The sequence below is a fragment of the Tachysurus vachellii genome, chromosome 14, assembly GCF_030014155.1.
Source record: "Tachysurus vachellii isolate PV-2020 chromosome 14, HZAU_Pvac_v1, whole genome shotgun sequence".
Classification (NCBI taxonomy): Eukaryota; Metazoa; Chordata; class Actinopteri; order Siluriformes; family Bagridae; genus Tachysurus; species Tachysurus vachellii.
The window spans coordinates 1,889,583-1,909,533 of NC_083473.1; the positions used below are offsets into that span (position 1 = coordinate 1,889,583).

The 19,951-nt window shown below is 35.9% G+C and overlaps 1 protein-coding gene across 2 annotated transcripts; it reads left to right on the top strand.

Annotated features, from left to right (window-relative positions):
- The first annotated feature begins 11,638 nt into the window (after positions 1 to 11,638).
- LOC132857251 (uncharacterized) lies at positions 11,639 to 15,812 on the top strand. Of its 2 annotated transcripts, none has more exons than XM_060887265.1 (5): positions 11,639 to 11,771; positions 12,080 to 12,427; positions 13,985 to 14,122; positions 14,571 to 14,653; positions 15,365 to 15,812. In XM_060887265.1, the coding sequence occupies exons 1-5, from the start codon at positions 11,729 to 11,731 to the stop codon at positions 15,494 to 15,496; spliced, it is 744 nt and encodes a 247-aa protein (XP_060743248.1). In that variant the 5' UTR covers positions 11,639 to 11,728; the 3' UTR covers positions 15,497 to 15,812. The 2 variants fall into 2 exon arrangements, with proteins under 2 accessions (XP_060743248.1, XP_060743249.1); XM_060887266.1 differs by having other exon boundaries at positions 15,368 to 15,812.
- Positions 15,813 to 19,951: the final 4,139 nt, after the last annotated feature.

Sequence of the window (19,951 nt, forward strand, 5' to 3'; positions counted from 1 at the left end):
TATAAAGACCTAAGGACGTATTTCAACACTGAACACCACCTAGCTTCCAGTAACCACAACCTTATACAAACTCCACCTTCTTCTAAACAGATAAACTCCAGACGTTTCATGTTCTTTACTAAACAATGTTTTTGGAAAACAAAATGGTGCAATGGAAAAAAAGAGCAAACCAGATGAACCATGTTTGCTGCCATCTAGCGTAGATCCAGAACGTCCACTGCTTATGGAACACACACACATTCTACTGAGCATCATCATGATGTTTTATATATTCTGATCATTTTCCTGGACGAATATAAAATTCAAACGGGAATAAGCCGAAACATTTATGTAGGCGTTTTCTTCCAGATATAGTATTGTACCATATCACACCAGCTTTAACCACTGCACTGATCACACAGACCTGCACTGAGCTGTTCAGACGTGTATTTCCTTTATTTCCTTTTTTTTTTCACTTTCTGTTTAAATGGTAGTCAATAATATATGATGTTATTTCTTTTCAAATGTTGTGTAATTTATTAAATGGTTAAAAGATAAAGGATTATGTTAATAAATTAATCTTTCACTCCATCAATCTACAGAAAAGAAAACAGCTGAAAAGACGTTCCCTGAAATATTAGTTCCCACAGGTCAGTCAATACGTAATTACTTGGATATTTAACTTTCTGCAAAACAGTTTTAATTTATTACAGAACCGTTATTTAAATAAGTTAAGGATCATGTTTTTATTCTATTCTTGCTCTTTAAGATCCAAACCAGAATTAACCATTAAATTGTGTTTTTTTTCCAGATGATGCAGGAATGAACTGGCCTCACTCACTGGTCCTGGTCCTGTCTCTCCTCTCTTGTTTTCTCTTCTATTAGTCTGAAGATACATGAGTGTGAGCTGGATTTGTTCACAATATCACTAGAATTTCTCGAGGGGTCCAGAGGAACTGTGGAAATTCATTAAAAGCAGTAGCTCTGATGTGATCTAGAAAACTGCATGACTGTCACCATCTGGTCAAAAAGTGAATAGATTTCTCATGACCTTTTAAAGTAAAGCTCTTATGGGGTATAAAATCTAGTGACTGTGTCCCCAAAAGTGCAACACTGGTGACCAATCAAGGCACGTGTTTGATTCCTTTTAGCGCACTTTTTTATAAAAAAAAATTTTATTTGTAAAAAATTGACATCATACTTTGTGTGCTGAAGAGTCGTGTCTGGTTCACGCAACATCAGGGAATTTCTGTCACAGCTTAATGCCCTTACTCAGTACCCTTATATAATAAGGCTAACTGTGCTCTGAGTGGGGTAAATCACCCAGAACCTCTTTCTGGAAGCGGCACCAGGGTTCATTACTGAGCCTCTGGTGACTGGACCACCCACTTAAGTAGCAGGAGAAATGATAGGACTCGGACGGAACACCAAATTATTAACCATCAATAATTATTAATCATTAGTATACTGATACTGTATTATTATATTAGTATACTGATGTCTCTGTAAATTGTTGTAACAAACAGATTCGGTGTTTTTATAGACTACATTTTTGTGTCGTTATGATTTGTATAGAACATCTCGCTTACATTATATGATAACAAAATCATACAAAGCGTAAACTCTTCTATCATGAAGGTGTCAGGAACCTTAAAGTTATACGTGAAAATGTAGTTAAAATAAAAATGTTGAAAAAGTGAACAGCCTTATTGCAGACCTTCTTGCACTCGTAGTATAACACACAATATCTAAATTCTAAAAAAAAAAAAGAACAGATGATATTTAGTTCTGGTAAAAGTTTAAAATCATTTCATGCTTTTGACATTTTCACCTGGTTCTGCTGGATCCCAGTCCTGTTTGTACAAATGTTAAACAGCTTTCTGCATTTTACCAGTGGCTCTAACACAATCTGTGTAGTACATCAAGAGGGTGGACATATCTATATGTATACTGTGTATATATATATATATATTGCAGTGGTATTTGTTATGTACAGTATATGTAATGCACTTTAGTACGTCTCTCTGAATAATGACGTCTGCTGTATGTTGTAAATGTTAATATGTGAGTCAACGAGCATTGTTCAAAGCTCTTTACAAATAAAAACAAATTGAATAATAAATGCATTTTTCTGGACAATTATTAAGGGATAATGTGCACAAGCATGTGACCAGGATTTTATTAAACACCACCTGGAATTAAATGTATAGTATAAAATAACGTTTATACTTTTTCTGTGAAAGAAACTATATTCAAAAACTACAGTACTATATCCTGACTTTATACACAGCCTGGCCAAAAGTATGTGGACACCTGACCATCATCATATAACCCTAAGTTTGGAAACACTTCTAGAGAACGTCTCTGTGTGTAGAATTAATGTCCCTCGACCAGAACTCAGAGACACAAACCCTGCTCCATCATGACAACAGTGGAGAATAAATCTGTAAAGGGATGTTCATGCACATAATGGTGTGACCACAAACATCACTCAGTAATTAAAGAAATTTAATGTGATGGAGTTTTACTCTAAATTCGTTATCATCGTCTCTGTCATTAACATCATCAGTAATAGAAGGTGCAAGAAAATCAGGTCCTGGATCTGTGAGGATCCTTTAAAATTTTTATCTCATGATTGAATACACAAACTCTAAATTACAGAATTGACAGTGATGTCCAATCACTCTTCATACACATATATGTGCACAATTAAGTACCAAATGTAAATAAATAATACTTTAATATAAAATAAATAAATAATACTTTAAATAGAACTTTTCAAATACATCTTTAACGTCCACTCTGACATGGTCAAATACAAAATAATATATTTCCTGCCCATTTCGGTCCCTGTCACATATTCTGAGTGACAAAATGCATCAGTTCTGTTTAAAAATATCCTTCAGTTTGTCTCAGTTTGGCCAAAGCACACATTTTATTGATTTTAAAGTGAAAAGAGGATAAATTGCTGCAGCCATCTATTTTAAAAGTGCAAACTTTATGCCATCAGCTTCTACAGTAACATCTGACCTTCCCACAATAATATTTATTTATTTAGATCATATATATGCTTACATGAGCCTTGTCTATAAACTCACAGGTTTAGAGTGAGGTTTATGTGAATCAGGCTGCATGTGTCGATCGAAGCAGATTCATAAAAATTCCTATAGTGCCACTTTTCATATAACAGAAATGAGCAGCCGAGTGTTTTGCCAGAACTCTGAAACAAACACTGAGCATCTGCAGGTGCTGTTACATAGGAAGTCAGGTGAGGCTCGTTACTCCTGATTGGTCCTGTGCCTCTGTCTGGTGGCTGAGAACGAAACCCCAGGCTCAGATGTTAGGGCCTTTTACTAGTGATGGCGAAGTGAAGTGTAACCCACACAAGGTTACTGGAGTGCAACTCTCTAATCTGCCTGCAGGTGGCGCATACACCCTAGGGAGTTCATAAAACAAAAACAAACAAGGACTGGTATGTGAAATATCCTCTAAAGGATAGAAATTAACAGAAGAATCTTGTACTATATATTGAAATATTGTGTGTCCATTAGGTTAAAAGCTTTGTGAGAGAGAGTTAAGCCGCATGGCCACGAGCTTCTCAAGACACCTCCGGTAAGGATGGTAGTGCTAATGCTAATGAGGGTTATGCTGATTGTGCAAGTTCCATTATGAAGCAAAGTACTGTTCTTTTAAAACCAATCGGAGTTATGAACCTGATTCTTGCTGTTTGTTACCATATAGATACAGATTCAGATTGTTTTGTTATTTAAGATGCTCATAAAAATCGCTAATCGCGCTAGCTGCATGCTAATTGTTAACATTTAACTGCAAGTTCTATTTGGTTTGTTATGCTAGCTCAGCTAAGCTAGACACCACTGTAGAAGATCTTTAATAGTGTTTACACTTCATACTGTTTTGTTGAGTTAAAAGTTAATATACATGTATTTTAAATAAGGGTGATTAAGTTTTTTAATTGTGAATATACATGTTTGATATGTATATGATGAGTAGGAGTTTATCTTAGTTGTTAAAAAGAATAAATATGTTAAGATATGATGATTAAAATGTTAAGATGGAAAAATAGATAAAAAAGGGAAAAAACCTAACTATATGGTTTCAGAACTAGGTTTCTGAGATTCTCTGACTTATTTTGTACTGTGAGATGGAAATAACATGAGTGATTGATTGTTGTTCATTGGAAATGACATGTTATCTGGTGTGATGTGTGCATATTCATTTGCATAGTGATTAGAGTATTTATAACCTTTACAATTGGTTATATTTGATTTGACATTTGAATGAAGAAAAGTTGATTAGATTTGAACAGAAATGAGGCAATCGTAATGAATACATTCTGTACTGTATGTATAGATTGGTTTTAAGAAAGGGATAGACCATCTGGATCTGACCCTAGCGGTCAGTGGCGAGCCAACCGCAGAAGTGAACGGAACAAGAGTCCGGTGTGGCCAGCCGTGGCATCTTTGGAACCAGCATCATCCTGTGCCTTCATTTGCAATACAGATAAGAACACACGTAAATCTACCCGGGTAGTGAAAAGAACATACTCTAGGAACCACACACACACATCCATAACTTCCATGGACTCTTTCTTTATTTGAGGATTTATTTTGATTTTATTGTGCACTGTGCACTCAGGAAGCCGGCTTAGGTAGGCAGGGAATGTAATTAACTGCCCTTCATTTTGTATAATACAATGCTCAAATTTATGTTTTGTGTTGTCTGTTCTTTGATGACCGGTTATTATTTCAGGCTCCACTGTCGTATCTAGAGCTTCTGATACTAGCCCAGCTTTAATTTCTTAATACTTAAACTAGTTAGTAGTTACATTAACCTAAGCAGAGGGTTACAGAAGCTTTCAACCCAATTGTATCAGAAAAAGGTTCATCACTCGAAGATTTTCAAATCAGAGCTTGATGAGGACTTCTGCTGGTGAAAGTGCTATCACAGAAAGTTCTACAACCAAACAACGTATTCATTTTAGAAGAAAAATTAATGGATTGACAAATTAAGGATAGATTAATAAATAAATGAATCAATATATTAAATATATGACCAAAGCATGTTCCATTGCATACGCATGTTAACTCCAAATAAAAATGTAATAAAGAGAACTTTTTGTATGGTGAATGTGGACTTTTTGACTGTTTTTAGAAAAAAAATCAAACTCATGAATGTTGAAGGTACATAAGTGCAGACACTTTTACACGGTTATAAATCTGCCTTACAGACTACTGTACTGTAGGCTAGATGGATGCTTTGTGCTTAATTGTTTTATTAACAATCAGCAGTCAGTAATCAGGTGTCCACCTGTTCAGCATGACTATATACACACAGTCTTATTGGTAGGTGTGAACTTGTGAAATGGACATTGTAAGTGTTCTTGAATGAGTGACATGGATGATGTATTATTATTATTATTATTATTATTATTATAGACCAGCTGCTGGGAGCAAATCAAACACTGGACCTAAAAACAGATTAAGGATAGACCTTGTCTCAAATGTATAAAGTGTTAACCATTTAAAACAGATCATGGTATTAAGCGGTGCACAAAAGGCTTTTCTTGCATTCCTATATTTTTCAACTTATTATTACTATCCATTAAATATATATATGACAAAATATACAACATGAAATATTACACTGAATCGTATAATTGCACAATGCTGAGTGAGATTTAAGTTATAAATATTGGCCTCACAACAAAACCATATATATCCACCTTATTGGGCGAAATCAAATGAAAGTGTTCCCACATTACAGAACGTGATTTTTTTTTTGTAACAGGCTCCATTGACAACTCGCAACAATAAGCTCTCCTAAACTCGTTGTACAGTAATAGATTCTGTGTAATACTCCAATACAAAACACAAGGGCGCGCTGCCGCGTGTCGTGCACGATTTTAAACCTTTGAACCAGACAACGAATCAGTCACGTGGGTGTGTGTGAAATGAAGCTTCGGACATCATTGTTCACGTGATTTTGCCAGAATTTTTTTTATTTTTTATTTTTTTTATTATACCTTTATTTAACCAGGGATAAAATCACATTATGATAAATATCTCATTTACAAGTGAGCCCTGGCCAAGGTAGCAGCACACAATAGACAACATAAAACAAATTAAGTACATAGAACAATAATCACAACACACATTTCCAACAACAATAAAACAAGATTAAGAACAAGTGCAGACAGTTTGGAATGTTCGGTTGAGATACAGTTTAAACTCATTCACTGAGATAATACACTCAAATTCAATGATCTTTGAATCTCATTCCAAGCAGTTGATGCACTATACTGTAAGTAAAAGCAATTGCCAGAACGAATCAAGCTTCGATACAAAGCTTCAATGAAAATCCGTTCATTTTTTTGACACTAGTGATGTGAAGTTCGGTTCTTTTCCGCGAACCGGTTCTTTCGGACAGTTCGTTTTAATGAACCAGTTCAAAAATCCGGTTCACCAGTTCTTTTACGTCCTGACGTCATGACAGATATTAATACAATCAATTTAACACATTAGAAAAGTTCTTTGTAATCATAACTTTAGTTGAATACGTTTCTTACATTTAAGTTTTGCAACTAAAACACCCAGTACAGTCATTGATGTGCAAACGTGGGTGTTTTATGTGTCTTAAAGATATAAAGTTAATAAACTAATCTTCATCAACTTACAAAAACTTACAAAAAAGCATAATTTTGAAATGTTTCTTTCGCTCCATCAGTTGTTTCAAAAACTAATCCAACTGAGTTAAACACTCATACATTGATAAGACATTAAATCATAACCATTTACATTTGTTGCTGTATCAGTTCGGTGATTTACGCATGCGCAGTAACAACAGCTCATCGGTTCTGAGTATGTCGGACGTGTCCGAAGCAAACAGTTCTCAGTTCAGTGTACTGATGATTCGCTGTATCGGTTCAGTGATTCACGCATGCGCAGTAACAACAGCTCATCGGTTCTGAGTATGTCGGACGCGTCCGAAAGAAACAGTTCTCAGTTCAGTGTACAGGAGTTCCATAAACTCCGGGATATTAGTTTATTTAGAGTCGGACCAACTGTCAGGCATGACCGGAAGTGAGTAACTTTAGTAACTTGTGGATCAGCGCTGACTCAAGACGCGAACTGTTTAGAAAGAATCAGTCCGATTTGGTGAACCGGTTCATCCAGTTCACTAAAAAGAACCGGTTCAAAAGAACGATTCGTTCACGAACTGCCCATCACTATTTGACACACGCCTCGGAGTTTCGGTGTCACTGCTAACATCACTACCTTTTACACTTGGGGCCTCCTTTATAAAACTGTGTGTAGGATCCCTACTAAAAGTTTACGTACGCCCAAAAGCCAAAAATGGCGTACGCCAAAAAAAATTCAGATTTATTAAAAATTTTAAAAATGGGTTGAGGAGTCAGAGTCTCAGGGGGTCGCCACTGTCGCCTGCAGGTTATAATTATATTAAAAACAAAATTGTTACAGTTTCTACTTTTTAATATTGTTAAACTCACTAAAGAAGCCACTCATCACGTACTGCATTTAGTCTGTTCCCTACACTGTTATGTGTCAAGATAAAGGAATCATGTGTTGAACCAGACCAGCGTGCCACTGTGTTTGTGAGGGTCATGTTGGAGTCACATATGATTTGCACATTAATAGAATGCACATGCTTTCTATTAACATAAGCAAATTCATTTTCAGATGGTGCCCTTATAGCAACATGAGCGCAGTCAATTGCTGCAAATTGCATTTTAATTTCAGCCTGTTCTCACACAGTGTAGGTGAACCTGATGTATCGACTACCCATATTAAGTTTACCATTCAAAACGACAGATATTATGGCACTCAGGGACGGCTGTGATATAACAGACCTATAGGGTGAGATGATAGATTCCAATAGAATTATTTCATATACAAAAAGGTCTTAGAGACAAAGTTGAGGATTACTTATAGTTTTTTTATATAAATAATTTACCTGTCTGCCAATTTCCGCTGGAAACAGCCGGTTGCCAAGAACCCCAGAGTGGTGAGGACTTGTACTTGGACTGGGATGGCATGGTTCCGGCGTGTTGCCCTCTCTAATACTGGACCCAATACAACACACAGATCTAAGAGCACAGCTCTAGGGAATCTAAATCGGCTTATTAGCCAGTCATCATCATGGTCCCTGAAAACTCGTTCTCTCCTTATTCTGCCATTGGCGTAATCCTCCAACAGTGCCAGCAGTGCCATCATGAAGCATTACATACCCGGGTCACCGGAGGATTTATATGTTTCTACCAATTAGACTGATCGTTAACACCTTGATAAAATCACAGAATTAATTTGTGGGCGAAAATTTAAGACGAAAATGTTATAGTGAACACATGTTTCTTCATGACGTTTTGTAATGAACACCGTAATAGTTAGGACCGATGATGAGTAGCGATTGTGCTTCATGACTGTATTTGCAGACTTTGACATTTTATGATATATGTACATTAAGGAAAATATTTTGTTTTTACACTGTGTTCTGCAGTTCTCTAATAAAAGGGTATTTCATGCTATTCTGTATCACATGTAGTCGCGTCATCTCCTCCTGCGCTCCCGTTGTGGACAATGTGACTGTAAGGCAGCGCTGATTATTCATTCATTCATTCATTCATTCATTCATTCATTCATTCATTCATTCATCTTCTACCGCTTATCCGAACTACTCAGGTCACGGGGAGCCTGTGTCTATCCTCAGGCGTCATTGGGCATCAAGGCAGGATAGAGCCTGGATGGAGTAGCGCTGATTATTATTTATTTATTAATTTTTTAATACAATTTGAATTACGTTTGGATTTTACTAGATGTATATAGCCTAAAACAATCGGCACAAATAACACTGTTGGATTTAATCTTCATGATAATGTGGATATAACGTGTGAAATGGAGTGAAAATTAAATGTCATTAATTCTTATAATCGTTCTTCTCACGTATTTTCTACAATCTAACTTCAGATCACGACCTCACCATCTGTGTCGCCAATTCCCTTTGTCTCCAGAATGTGCGTACGCACGTCTCAAAGTTTGCTTAAAGGTGCGCAAGGTCTCCCGTCAAGTTTGTTTTTTTTCGCCTTACGCCTTTGCGCGAAAACTGGCGTACGCACGTTTCCAGCCCCGTTTTGCGCGTACGCACGCTTTATAAATGAGACCCCTGGTCTTTTTACGGTCGGATAGCTATCTGATCACAGAAAACGCATGAAGTGACCAGGTGTAAAAAACCCTTATGAGGAAGAAACCTTGAGAGGAACCAGATTTAAACAAGACCCCATCCTCATCTGGGCGACACCGGAGAGTGTAAATATAAATCAGAACCTTTCAATAACTGTATATAGTCAAGTGCTTTTTTTTTTATTTTTTCTTTCCTGAACTATTTTTCAGTCCCACATCTGTAGCCTCCCTCAAACCTCAGATATCTAGCAGCTAACCTCCTTCTGTGGCACACCTCAAACAACTGTGTAGCAAGTGTTACACACCCAAAGGTGAGGAGCGGAAGACATCAGCTGTGGGTTCCTGTAGAACAAGCTCAAAGCCTTTAACAGTTCATCTGAGACGTTATTGAGACAGAGTTTATCTGCTCTGTAATGACTTATTATACACTACCAGTCAAACGTTTGGACACACTGGATTATACATTTTATGTTCTTAAAGACATTGTGATAGGTTTTGTAGAGGTTCCTCCAGTAGAAATGAACTAGAATTTCTCACAGTGCACAGACACGGAATGTAAATGGACTTCTCATGTAATCTGTATAGATAAATGAATTATTTTATCTGTTATTAGATTAGTCAGGACACTGTTGGGTTGCTGTGTGTAAAATTGAATGACTCTATATTTAGCTAATTGGTGTCTAGATCTTCCAGAAGAGCAGGTGTGGGTGCAGGTTTTCATTCCAATTAAGCAGAAGCCACACCAGACAGAACAGGTTTGACTTCTGCTTGATTGGAATGAAAACCTGCAACCACATGAGCCCTTTGCAGTTAAAACTGAACACCACGGTTTAGTGCTGATGGGCAGGATGATGAAAAAGGGAGGGATGGGAGAACCCTGCTGAGGAAACCATTTATATCTCCACAATAACACTGGCATGGAAAGAAAATCAAATTATCACATTATAACAATGCCATAATAACATTATATAATATTTAAATCTAGTAGGATTTAGATTTAGATTAAAAATATAAAAAATACTTATTTTTTTATGTAGGTAAATTCAATAATATGATCCATTCACCACTACTATGGAGCGTGACATCCAAAATAAATCCAAGGCTGAATACAGGCTCAAACAAAACAGGCAAAAATTCTATTTTTAGCTTCTGGTATAAGTGTTCATAATGCCAAGGTGTAAATGGCTATGACTCCTGGATGTCCACATGTGATCAGAGTATTCAGGATGGACACTAGATGTGAACATGACCATAGTCACTCAGCAGGCAGGCGTCACATCAAGAGTGTGTTTGTCTCACACCCAGCGTACCTGCAGATGTTGTTGATTATTTTTAAAGGGATGTCATGTCATGCCAAATATCGACTTTGTTTATTTTATTATTCTTTACAGCTATTTATGTATTATCTTCTTCTCTATTACCTTACATATTTTCTTATGTGTTTTTGTTATGTATATAGTCATTTTCTCTATGTGGCGACCCCTAACCGGAAAAAACGCTAATAGAAGAAGATAGTAATTCTCATTTATTCATCAAAACCTGTCTTTCATAAGTGCCTTTTCAAAGCCTAACTATATAAAGTCTTAGTAAACCAGGACAATGTCTGGATGTATGACCCTACAAATTGTAAGGTCATACGTCCAGACATTGTCGGGTTTACTAAGAAACACTTGCCTTGGTAAATAGTTTCCAGCCCCATTATGCAGTTTCACCCTCTTCTGCGGTTTGAAATGGAAATGTGGTGAAGCGTTAATTAGTGGTGCTGCAACATGAAAGGTATCAGACTGAAGAGGAACCAGATACAAAAGCAAACTCATCTTAATCTGGGTAGTGAGATCATAAATAATGACAGTATTATCCGTAAAAGAATAAAGACATCTGTACTAGACAACAGACACCAGGACCATGTTTAGCAGAATATCTTCAAAAACACATAACAGGAAAGAACAGCACCATTTATACAGGTACATACAGTCATTGAGCCAGACAAGCAGCAGCAGCCTTTCCTTGAACCCTCAGGTGGTTACGGTACAAAACCCATACTGTAATCGTCTGGATCTGATGACAGATAAATACAATAGGAACTGATTTTCTTTTACATATTTTTTCAGGCATTACAAATTCTGACTCTGCTGACACTGATTTCACTGCATTTCTCTGAGATTATCAGCCCAATATTTGTCCAAATCAAGTCTTGGTGCTTGTTAATTAATTGTGTATACTGTATGTGATCGAACTGCGTGAGTTTATGAATAAATGCAGGCCAAGCTGTGAATGCAGGCCAACACTTGTGAAGCACAAATGAAGGTGCAATAAGAGGGCTGGGTCTGTACATGCTTTCTGAGAATTAAAATGGGACTAGTCAGCAGCTTATTGGACACCTTGAGAAAAACAGGATGTAGAGGCTTGTGGCTAAATCGGCTAGCAGGAACTTAAAACACAGAGAAAGGAAGAGAGAAATGTTGACCTAACTACATAACTCCAAAAAGCATCACTTGTTTATACTGTAGACCATCAGAACATCTAAGGAAGAAATGTCCCAAATCCTGAGTCTGTTTACACCACAGCTGCTGTTTGGTGAGTTCTAAACCACATCGATGTGAATTATAAAGAACTGTTTCACTGTAGATCTGAGCCTGGATGATATTCAGGACTTTTCGTGGTGTTCAGAGAGTCATTAGTCCTGATAAGGATATATTTAGTAATCCAGAAATGTAACTAAAGACATTTTGCCAAATGACGTTCAAAATCGAATGATGTGATGTACGAAGTAGATGTACTTCAGTAGTTAACTGAAGTAGATGCTTGATATGTTCACACTGATTTACAGGTTAAATGGTTTATAGAGTGATGATGAACCTCTTAACATGCTGTTGGTCTTCCAGGTGTTTTTTGGCCAAGTATCCTTCAGATCACTTCAGCTGATCAGGTATCTGTCCATCCTGGAGAGAACATCACCCTGCCTTGTAACATATCTATTACAACTAATTATACTCAGATACTGTGGTATCGACTGGGATCTGAGGAGGTGAAGCTGCTGATATCTGCTGAACAGGGGAGGCTGATTAAAAAGTTTTTTCCTACTTATAATGTGAACGAGAGTCAATTTGGTATAACAGAAACTTGCAGTTTAGTGATTTTTGACGTTAGACAGACAGACCTGGGATTTCATTACTGTGAAGGTCGAAAGGATAAGACACACATTCAGTTTGGGAAACTCATCAGAGTTACAGGTTAGTGAAAATACTTTCTTCAGTATAAACATTAATACTGTCTTACTACATATTTGTGTATTCGTTCAGCTTAACAATTTAACATATAGTTAAAAAACATTTTCATTTCTGTTTTAATGGATAATCTCAAATGTATTAAACCTTTGTAAAGAAGTTTTATAAAGATTTTAGAATGAAACTGTAGATTTTACAGAACAGTGTAAGTTGTAATTGTTCAGAAAAAATGTTTAAAAATATCAGCGACCTTTAAAGTTAGTGTTAAGATTTGCCAGTGCTGCAAGAACCTTAAATAGAACCACAAAAAAAAAACAACTGCTGTGATTTGCTGTCTTTTTCTAAAAATGTGACAACTACACTCATCTTTTTTTGACAAACAGTTTTATTCAAACAACTAAAAGTAAAATGTTCAAGGAGATTGGGATAAAAAATATTTTAAAAATTAATTAATTTTTTAGTTAATATTTTTAAATTAATTTTAAACTTTTATTGAATGTATTAATTTATTTATTTTTTTTCTTCTTCTTCTTCTTCTTCTTCTTCTTCTTCTTCTTATTATTATTATTATTATTATTATTATTATTATATTTTTTCTCTATTCTGTTTCCATACTTGTTTCCATACTTTCCATGTAAAGCTGCTTTGAGACAATGGGAATTGTTAAAAACGCTATACAAATAAATTGATTCTGAAAATTTTGAATTACATTGAAATTCTGCAAAACCAGTCAACCCATAAGTATTAGCACCCTGCATCAAAAATTCACAACGCTTGCACTGAGTGATATTTATGCCATTTTAAATATGTAGTTTCTTGAATTGAATAATTCTGTAATTCTGTAACTTCGCAGATGTCTAAGACTAGAGACACTTGAAGAGGATCCTGGACTTTATCATTTTTGCTGTGTTTCCTACTTCTTTCTAGAAGGGATTTTCGGACACCACTGTCCCAGTATACGTCCTTTTTAATTAAAGATTTTGTATTTTCAGATATATTATCAGACTTTAACAACCAGTTCATTTTTATGTTGAAATTCCAAAACAAAGGAATTTTATATACTGTATGCACCCTCATTTTGACAACCCAATGAAATGGTATATGATTAAAGGTGATTTTCCTAAAAACTGAGAGCAAGATTAAAACTATAATAAACACCACAAACCACCAGTTTTGATTCAGTGTACATAATATATGTAAATAATATTTTATTCCAAATGTTATTACTTTTATACAAGTTATATTTGTCACACAATAACATTTAGAGTATCATAGTGTGGGATATTGATTTCACTCATTTTAGAAAAAAAGGGCAAATTTTAGTTCACCGCGTGATCAGAATAAACTTCAAGCCCGTGTAGTTTGAGCAGAGGATCTAGCATTACTGTAGGTCACATCAGCTGTAGTGCCGGGAAACAGGAGTGTGTGAAACTAATAGAAGGTGAACTGCCAAAAGAGAAAACGGATTAAAGTTATGATTTTTAACTCTTATACACAGTGTACGGTTTTCCTCAGGTTTCTCTCTGTACTGATTTCTTTGACACTCTGCATTATGTTTTTCAGAAGACCATGACACCTCGTCTAAGCCTCCAGATAATGAGCCGTGTACAAGATCAGAGATGTGGATTACACGGACTGTGTGTCTGATCTCTGCCCTAATAAACCTCATCTGCATGTGTGTGTTCTGTTACAGGTTCAAAGGTGCAGTTTTTTTATCCAGATCATCTTTAATAGTCATCGTTTTCAATAATCTGTAAAATAACTATTTAAATATATTAGTTCCATTTATACATGAAGATGTTGTAAAGTTTCACAATTCAAAATCAACTGCTAATTTAATCATGAACCACAAAATAAATTCATTGTTTCCTGCCTTATTAATATGGACAAAATGCGGAAAAAAGAACCAGCGACAAAAATATGAGTAGAGTATTAAATAATGCATGTATAATTAACAGCAGTCCAGCGGCAGCTCACGGCCGTCTTTAATACTCTAATGACTCACTACTAGCTCATACACATCGTTTGTAGGTCATCTATTATTTAAATTTATCTCAGTAAAAATAGTCTGAAATGTTATTATTATCCAACACTCTGTGGTTAAATTTTGTATGTAGTGTAATTTTTAATTCAAATTCATTTCTTTCAGGAAGGTCAACATCATCATCATCATCATCATCATCATCATACTGTTGCAGTAACAGAAAAGGTTCCACTGAAAAAGTGGATAAGGTACAATTTTATTTTACCTAGATTAGTTTAACTTTTGTTTTTATTTGTTATTCAAAATTATCAATTTGTTTCAAAGTAATATAAACACTTAAAGTAAAAAGTGACAGTTCAACAGATTGCCCTCAGATTTATGGTCACTATTAATGTTACAGATAATTTTCAGGTCATTTATGTCAGATTAAATCTATCCAACTGATATAATCAGATATCAATTTGATACAAATTTAGATGCATTGTTTTAAGAAACAGGTTAAAAGTTGTGAATGTTAAGTTAAAATCTCATTAGAATATGTAAGTCAGTGTTAGACATGTGACAGGCGAAGTGTTACTGCATACATGTACAGCACGTGTCATTTAGTGCGTCCTGTATGCTACATCAATTTACCTGTGGAAAGAAATGGATGTGTACAGTTTAGAAATGTTACATGGAATATGAAGTTCCTTAGATTTAGACTTGGATTTAGCATGCTAATGCTTTTAAATGTTAATTTGAATATTAATGCAAATAATTTTGTAATGCCAATATACAGTATACTGCTAAATATATAGGCATTTGGAGAGACAGAGAGAGAGAGAGAGAGAGAGAGAGAGAGAGAGAGAGAGAGAGAGAGAGATAGTAAAGCATCAGATATATAGATATTTAGATATTTAGCAATAAATATTAATGATGTTGTTCCATGGTGTTTTGTGATGGGTCTCCATCTCTCTCAGCAGGAAGAAAATGTTCATTATGCCAGCATCCAACACAAAAGAAAGCACAGAGCAGCTGCTAAGAAAAAGACATCATCAGATTGGGAAAATGTAACGTACGCAACAGTTACCTTACAGGCTCGGAGACACTGACCTGCAAAAAGTGTTCAAATTTATTACATCATCATAAAAATAATTGTTCTGCTCTGTTCATTTGTTTTGTATAAAGAAGTTAACAATAACTACTGTAAAATAAATACTTATTCTATTTTAAATTACTGCATAAATGTTACAAGGATCAGCTGGTGATTTACATGAATAAATACAACTATTAAGTTTAATGTTGCATAAGAAAATAGTCTGTCTTTGTTACAAATGGGAAAACTTCTCCCTTTACAAACCTCTAGAATACTCCAAATGTAAATTAATAATCATGTACTGCCCAGCGTGATGCTAATGTTAAGTGCTTGATGTTAATGTATATGTGAAAATGTATAAATAAAAAGCAGTGATATGAAAATAACACTTTTTAATTATTTATACACTAGTCTAAATCAGTCCAGAGAAAAAAGACAAAACTAAGAAAAAAAATACAATAAAAATCAGTAATGTTTATGAAAGATAGGCTTGTGGTTTGGGTTGCAGTCTCAGTATTTGAAACACATAATGTTAAAGCTACATCACACAGACACATTTTATAAATGCGCTTCATGAGGCACATATGGGTGTGATGGTCAGATGTCCACACACTTTAGACCATATAATGCATTTATTGTATTAAAATGGTTTCCAAGAACTTTGAAGAACCTTTTTTCCTACTGTAGCTAATGTCAGCCGACGAATGTTTAAGAGACTCAAATCTTGCTCCATCATGACAATGTCACTGTGAACAAAACAGATCTATGAAGACCTGGTGTGGAGGTGAAGGTTGGAGTGAAGAACTGGGGTTTACTACACAGAGCCCTGATTCTGACTCAACCCCATAAACACCATTAGGATGAACTGGAACTGGAGTCTCCTTCACATCCCAACATCAGTGTCTGATCTCACTAATGATCTTGTAGCTAAATAAATGCCCACAAATCCCCACAGCCACAATCCAACATCTAGTGGAAAAACCTTCCAGAAGAGAAGAGTGGAGCTGATCATAACATCATAACAGCAAAGGGGAATAAATGTGAAATGGGATGTTCAACAAGCACATGTGGGTGTGATGGTCAGGGTGCACATACTTATGGCTATATAGAATACTCAACTAAAGGACCTTTAAGTGTTCTAAATTTACTAAAAGTGCTGGGGTTCTTTCTACATCTGCATGGTTTAATGAACAAGAGTCAGGATTTTGTCTGTGGTCATAAGTGTGCTAAACACATTTGTGCACACATTTATAATCTTTAGATGTTTGAACACAGAAAAATAAAGTGGTCTAAACCCCTTCTATGAAGTTCTGTACTAAATCATTGTACCAGTTCTTTTTTTAAACCCATGTGTGGGTTATTTCATGTGCACGATTTGCGGTTATCTAATCTACATGATAGAAGTGTCTTGTTATTTTCTTGTTATTTTTGACAACTCTGTGGTCAAAAGGCTTCACACAATCGGAAAGATACTCTTTCCATTACGCTTCCTGTTATCTGTTCACAGACGTCGAGTTTTAATAGGTTTTATTTTAGATTGCATGTGCAAAAGTTTTTATCTTTCAGCTTGTTTATAGATGATGCCAAGATTAAATACAACGACAGCAAACAGATAGAAATGAGAGGGAAGAAGAACGGACGCTGAACGCTCCTTTGTTCTCATCACTACATCTGAAACATAAAACCACAGTGTATCATGTATGCAGAACAGGAAAAGAGTGAAACTGCACAGGTTGTGGTTAGAAACTGCCATTTCTCAATAAACCCAAAGCGTAAAGCCTGGATCTGGAAAAAAAAAAACTCTTTAATGAAGCACAGGACACTGGGCTATTGTGGTCACCAAACTTTCCACTTATGCAATGATGCTCATCACATTAGATTCCACTTCTGATTGTGTACCTATCTGTAGTGTACCTATCTGTACAGTACCTGTAGTGTACCTATCTGTACAGTATCTGTAATGTACCTATCTGTAGTGTACCTGTAGTGTATCTATCTGTAGTGTACCTATCTGTACAGTACCTACAGTATCTGTACAGTACCTGTAGTGTACCTATCTGTAGTGTACCTATCTGTACAGTATCTGTAGTGTACCTATCTGTAGTGTACCTATCTGTACAGTATCTGTAGTGTACCTATTTGTAGTGTACCTATCTGTACAGTACCTGTAGTGTACCTATCTGTAGTGTACCTATCTGTAGTGTACCTATCTGTACAGTATCTGTAGTGTACCTATCTGTACAGTACCTGTAGTGTACCTATCTGTAGTGTACCTATCTGTACAGTACCTGTAGTGTACCTATCTGTAGTGTACCTATCTGTACAGTATCTGTAGTGTACCTATCTGTACAATACCTGTAGTGTACCTATCTGTAGTGTACCTATCTGTACAGTATCTGTAGTGTACCTATCTGTACAGTATCTGTAGTGTACCTATCTGTAGTGTACCTATCTGTACAGTATCTGTAGTGTACCTATCTGTACAGTATCTGTAGTGTACCTATCTGTAGTGTACCTATCTGTAGTGTACCTATCTGTACAGTATCTGTAGTGTACCTATCTGTAGTGTACCTATCTGTACAGTATCTGTAGTGTACCTATCTGTACAGTATCTGTAGTGTACCTATCTGTAGTGTACCTATCTGTAGTGTACCTATCTGTACAGTATCTGTAGTGTACCTATCTGTACAGTACCTGTAGTGTTGCTTGGAAGGCATTGCTGGTCTAATGCTAATTAGTTCTCCCAGGTGACTAATCAAGAGTAGTTTGTCACCCTTAAGGTGTGGATTGTGGGTAGGGTTTAATAAGATATATTAGATTAGATTAGATTAGATTAGATTAGATTAGATTAGATTAGATTGGATTAGATTAGATTCAACTTTATTGTAATTACACATGTACAAGTACAAGCCAATGAGATGTAGTTTGGCATCTAACCAGAAGTCCAATAACCAGCACGTGCAAGATGTACAGAATTTACAGTATGAACAGGACAATATACAGGTGAACATGCTATTAACAAGATATACAGGTTATAGACATAATATACAGAGCGTTATATATTACATACTGATATTGTTGTTTATGCTGTAGTCCTCAGAAGCATCTTCTCAACACATCGATTTTGACAGAGCATCTCAAGTTTACTAGTGTTTATCTCTTTTTGTCCAATTAAGTGTTACCAGATACAGTATGTATGCAGACATCTGCCTCAAACCTGTCTCTGATGTCACCGTCTCACAAACTCAGAGACTCTAATGAAATAACGAGAAGCCGTACTACCAGTAACCTCATGTACCTTCATCACTTTTCTCAGTCTATAACAGTGGTATAGTGGTGGTAGGTGAGCTCTGGAACTGTCAGTCTGCTGTATCTCAGCTTTAGCCTCCCATAATTATCTTGACTTTCTGGCCCTAACTGAGACCTGGATATCTCCACACAGCTCAGCTACCCTAACTGCTCTATTCTTTTGCTACTGACAGCAACCCAAAGGCACTTTTCTAACTTCCCTTATCTAATGGAACTTCTCTGCCTTCTCTTCTAAACCCAGGAAAATATATTGTGTTGTTCCTTGACAATTGGATGTGTTACGCAGCAACCAGAGAAAATGAAGCACAGAAAAGTAGAAAAAATTGCAATAACAGTTTTTGGATTTTAACGCACTCTCTTGTTCAAATCTTAAGAGATTTCTGCCTCCCTGATTGCTGAAGACTCTGGTATCTTTTATAATGAGAAGATTTAAAAAATCTGCAAGATCTTCACTTCTACCCTAAATTTGACACTGCTTGGGTACAAGGAAAACCAAGACTCTTCTCTGTTCTAGCACTTACGTGGTGGATTGAAATTCCCCTAGACGTCTAAGCAGCTGAGTCACTGCAGTCTTTTAATAACTTCTAAAGACCTACCACTTCCTGTACGTAATTAGCACTTATAAATATTTTACTGACTGTGCTTTTTGTAATATAGTATGGGGAACAACTGTTGGGGAATAACAGAGTTGTTAGACTGACAGTATTCTTAGTCTGAGACCTTTTGAACTACCATCAGGATGAATTTATTGATAGTAATTCTGTAAGTCTCTCAGGATAAAGGGTGTCTGCAAAGTGCTAGAAATTTAAATGAAAGTGGATAAAGGATGAATAAAAGTTTCATTATAACTTAAATAAACACACAGGTTGACACAAAGAGGCATTATTAAAGAGACATTTCAGAACCAGTGACTCATTGTAATTGTAATTTGTGTCTGTACATAAATAGTCAGGGGGTTTCTCAGCTCATGAGATGATGCACTGACTTGGCTGGATACTGCACCATGGGGAACACAAAAGACCTGCTAATGGAGCTGCCTAATACGGTAGCAGAACTTTATAAAGCAGGAAAAGAATATAAAAAGATCTCAACACTTGAAAATGCCAGTCAGTGCTGTTTAAACCCTGATAAAGAGCTGGAAAATAAGAGGTTCTGTTGATAC

What these genes read in the sequence shown, in the direction of transcription:
- LOC132857251 (XM_060887265.1), top strand. Translation starts at nt 11,729, where the DNA reads ATGTCCCAAATCCTGAGTCTGTTTACACCACAGCTGCTGTTTG. An exon ending in GAAACTCATCAGAGTTACAG is followed by an intron (nt 12,428 to 13,984) that starts GTTAGTGAAAAT and finishes TATGTTTTTCAG; the next exon opens with AAGACCATGACACCTCGTCT. An exon ending in CCACTGAAAAAGTGGATAAG is followed by an intron (nt 14,654 to 15,364) that starts GTACAATTTTAT and finishes CATCTCTCTCAG; the next exon opens with CAGGAAGAAAATGTTCATTA.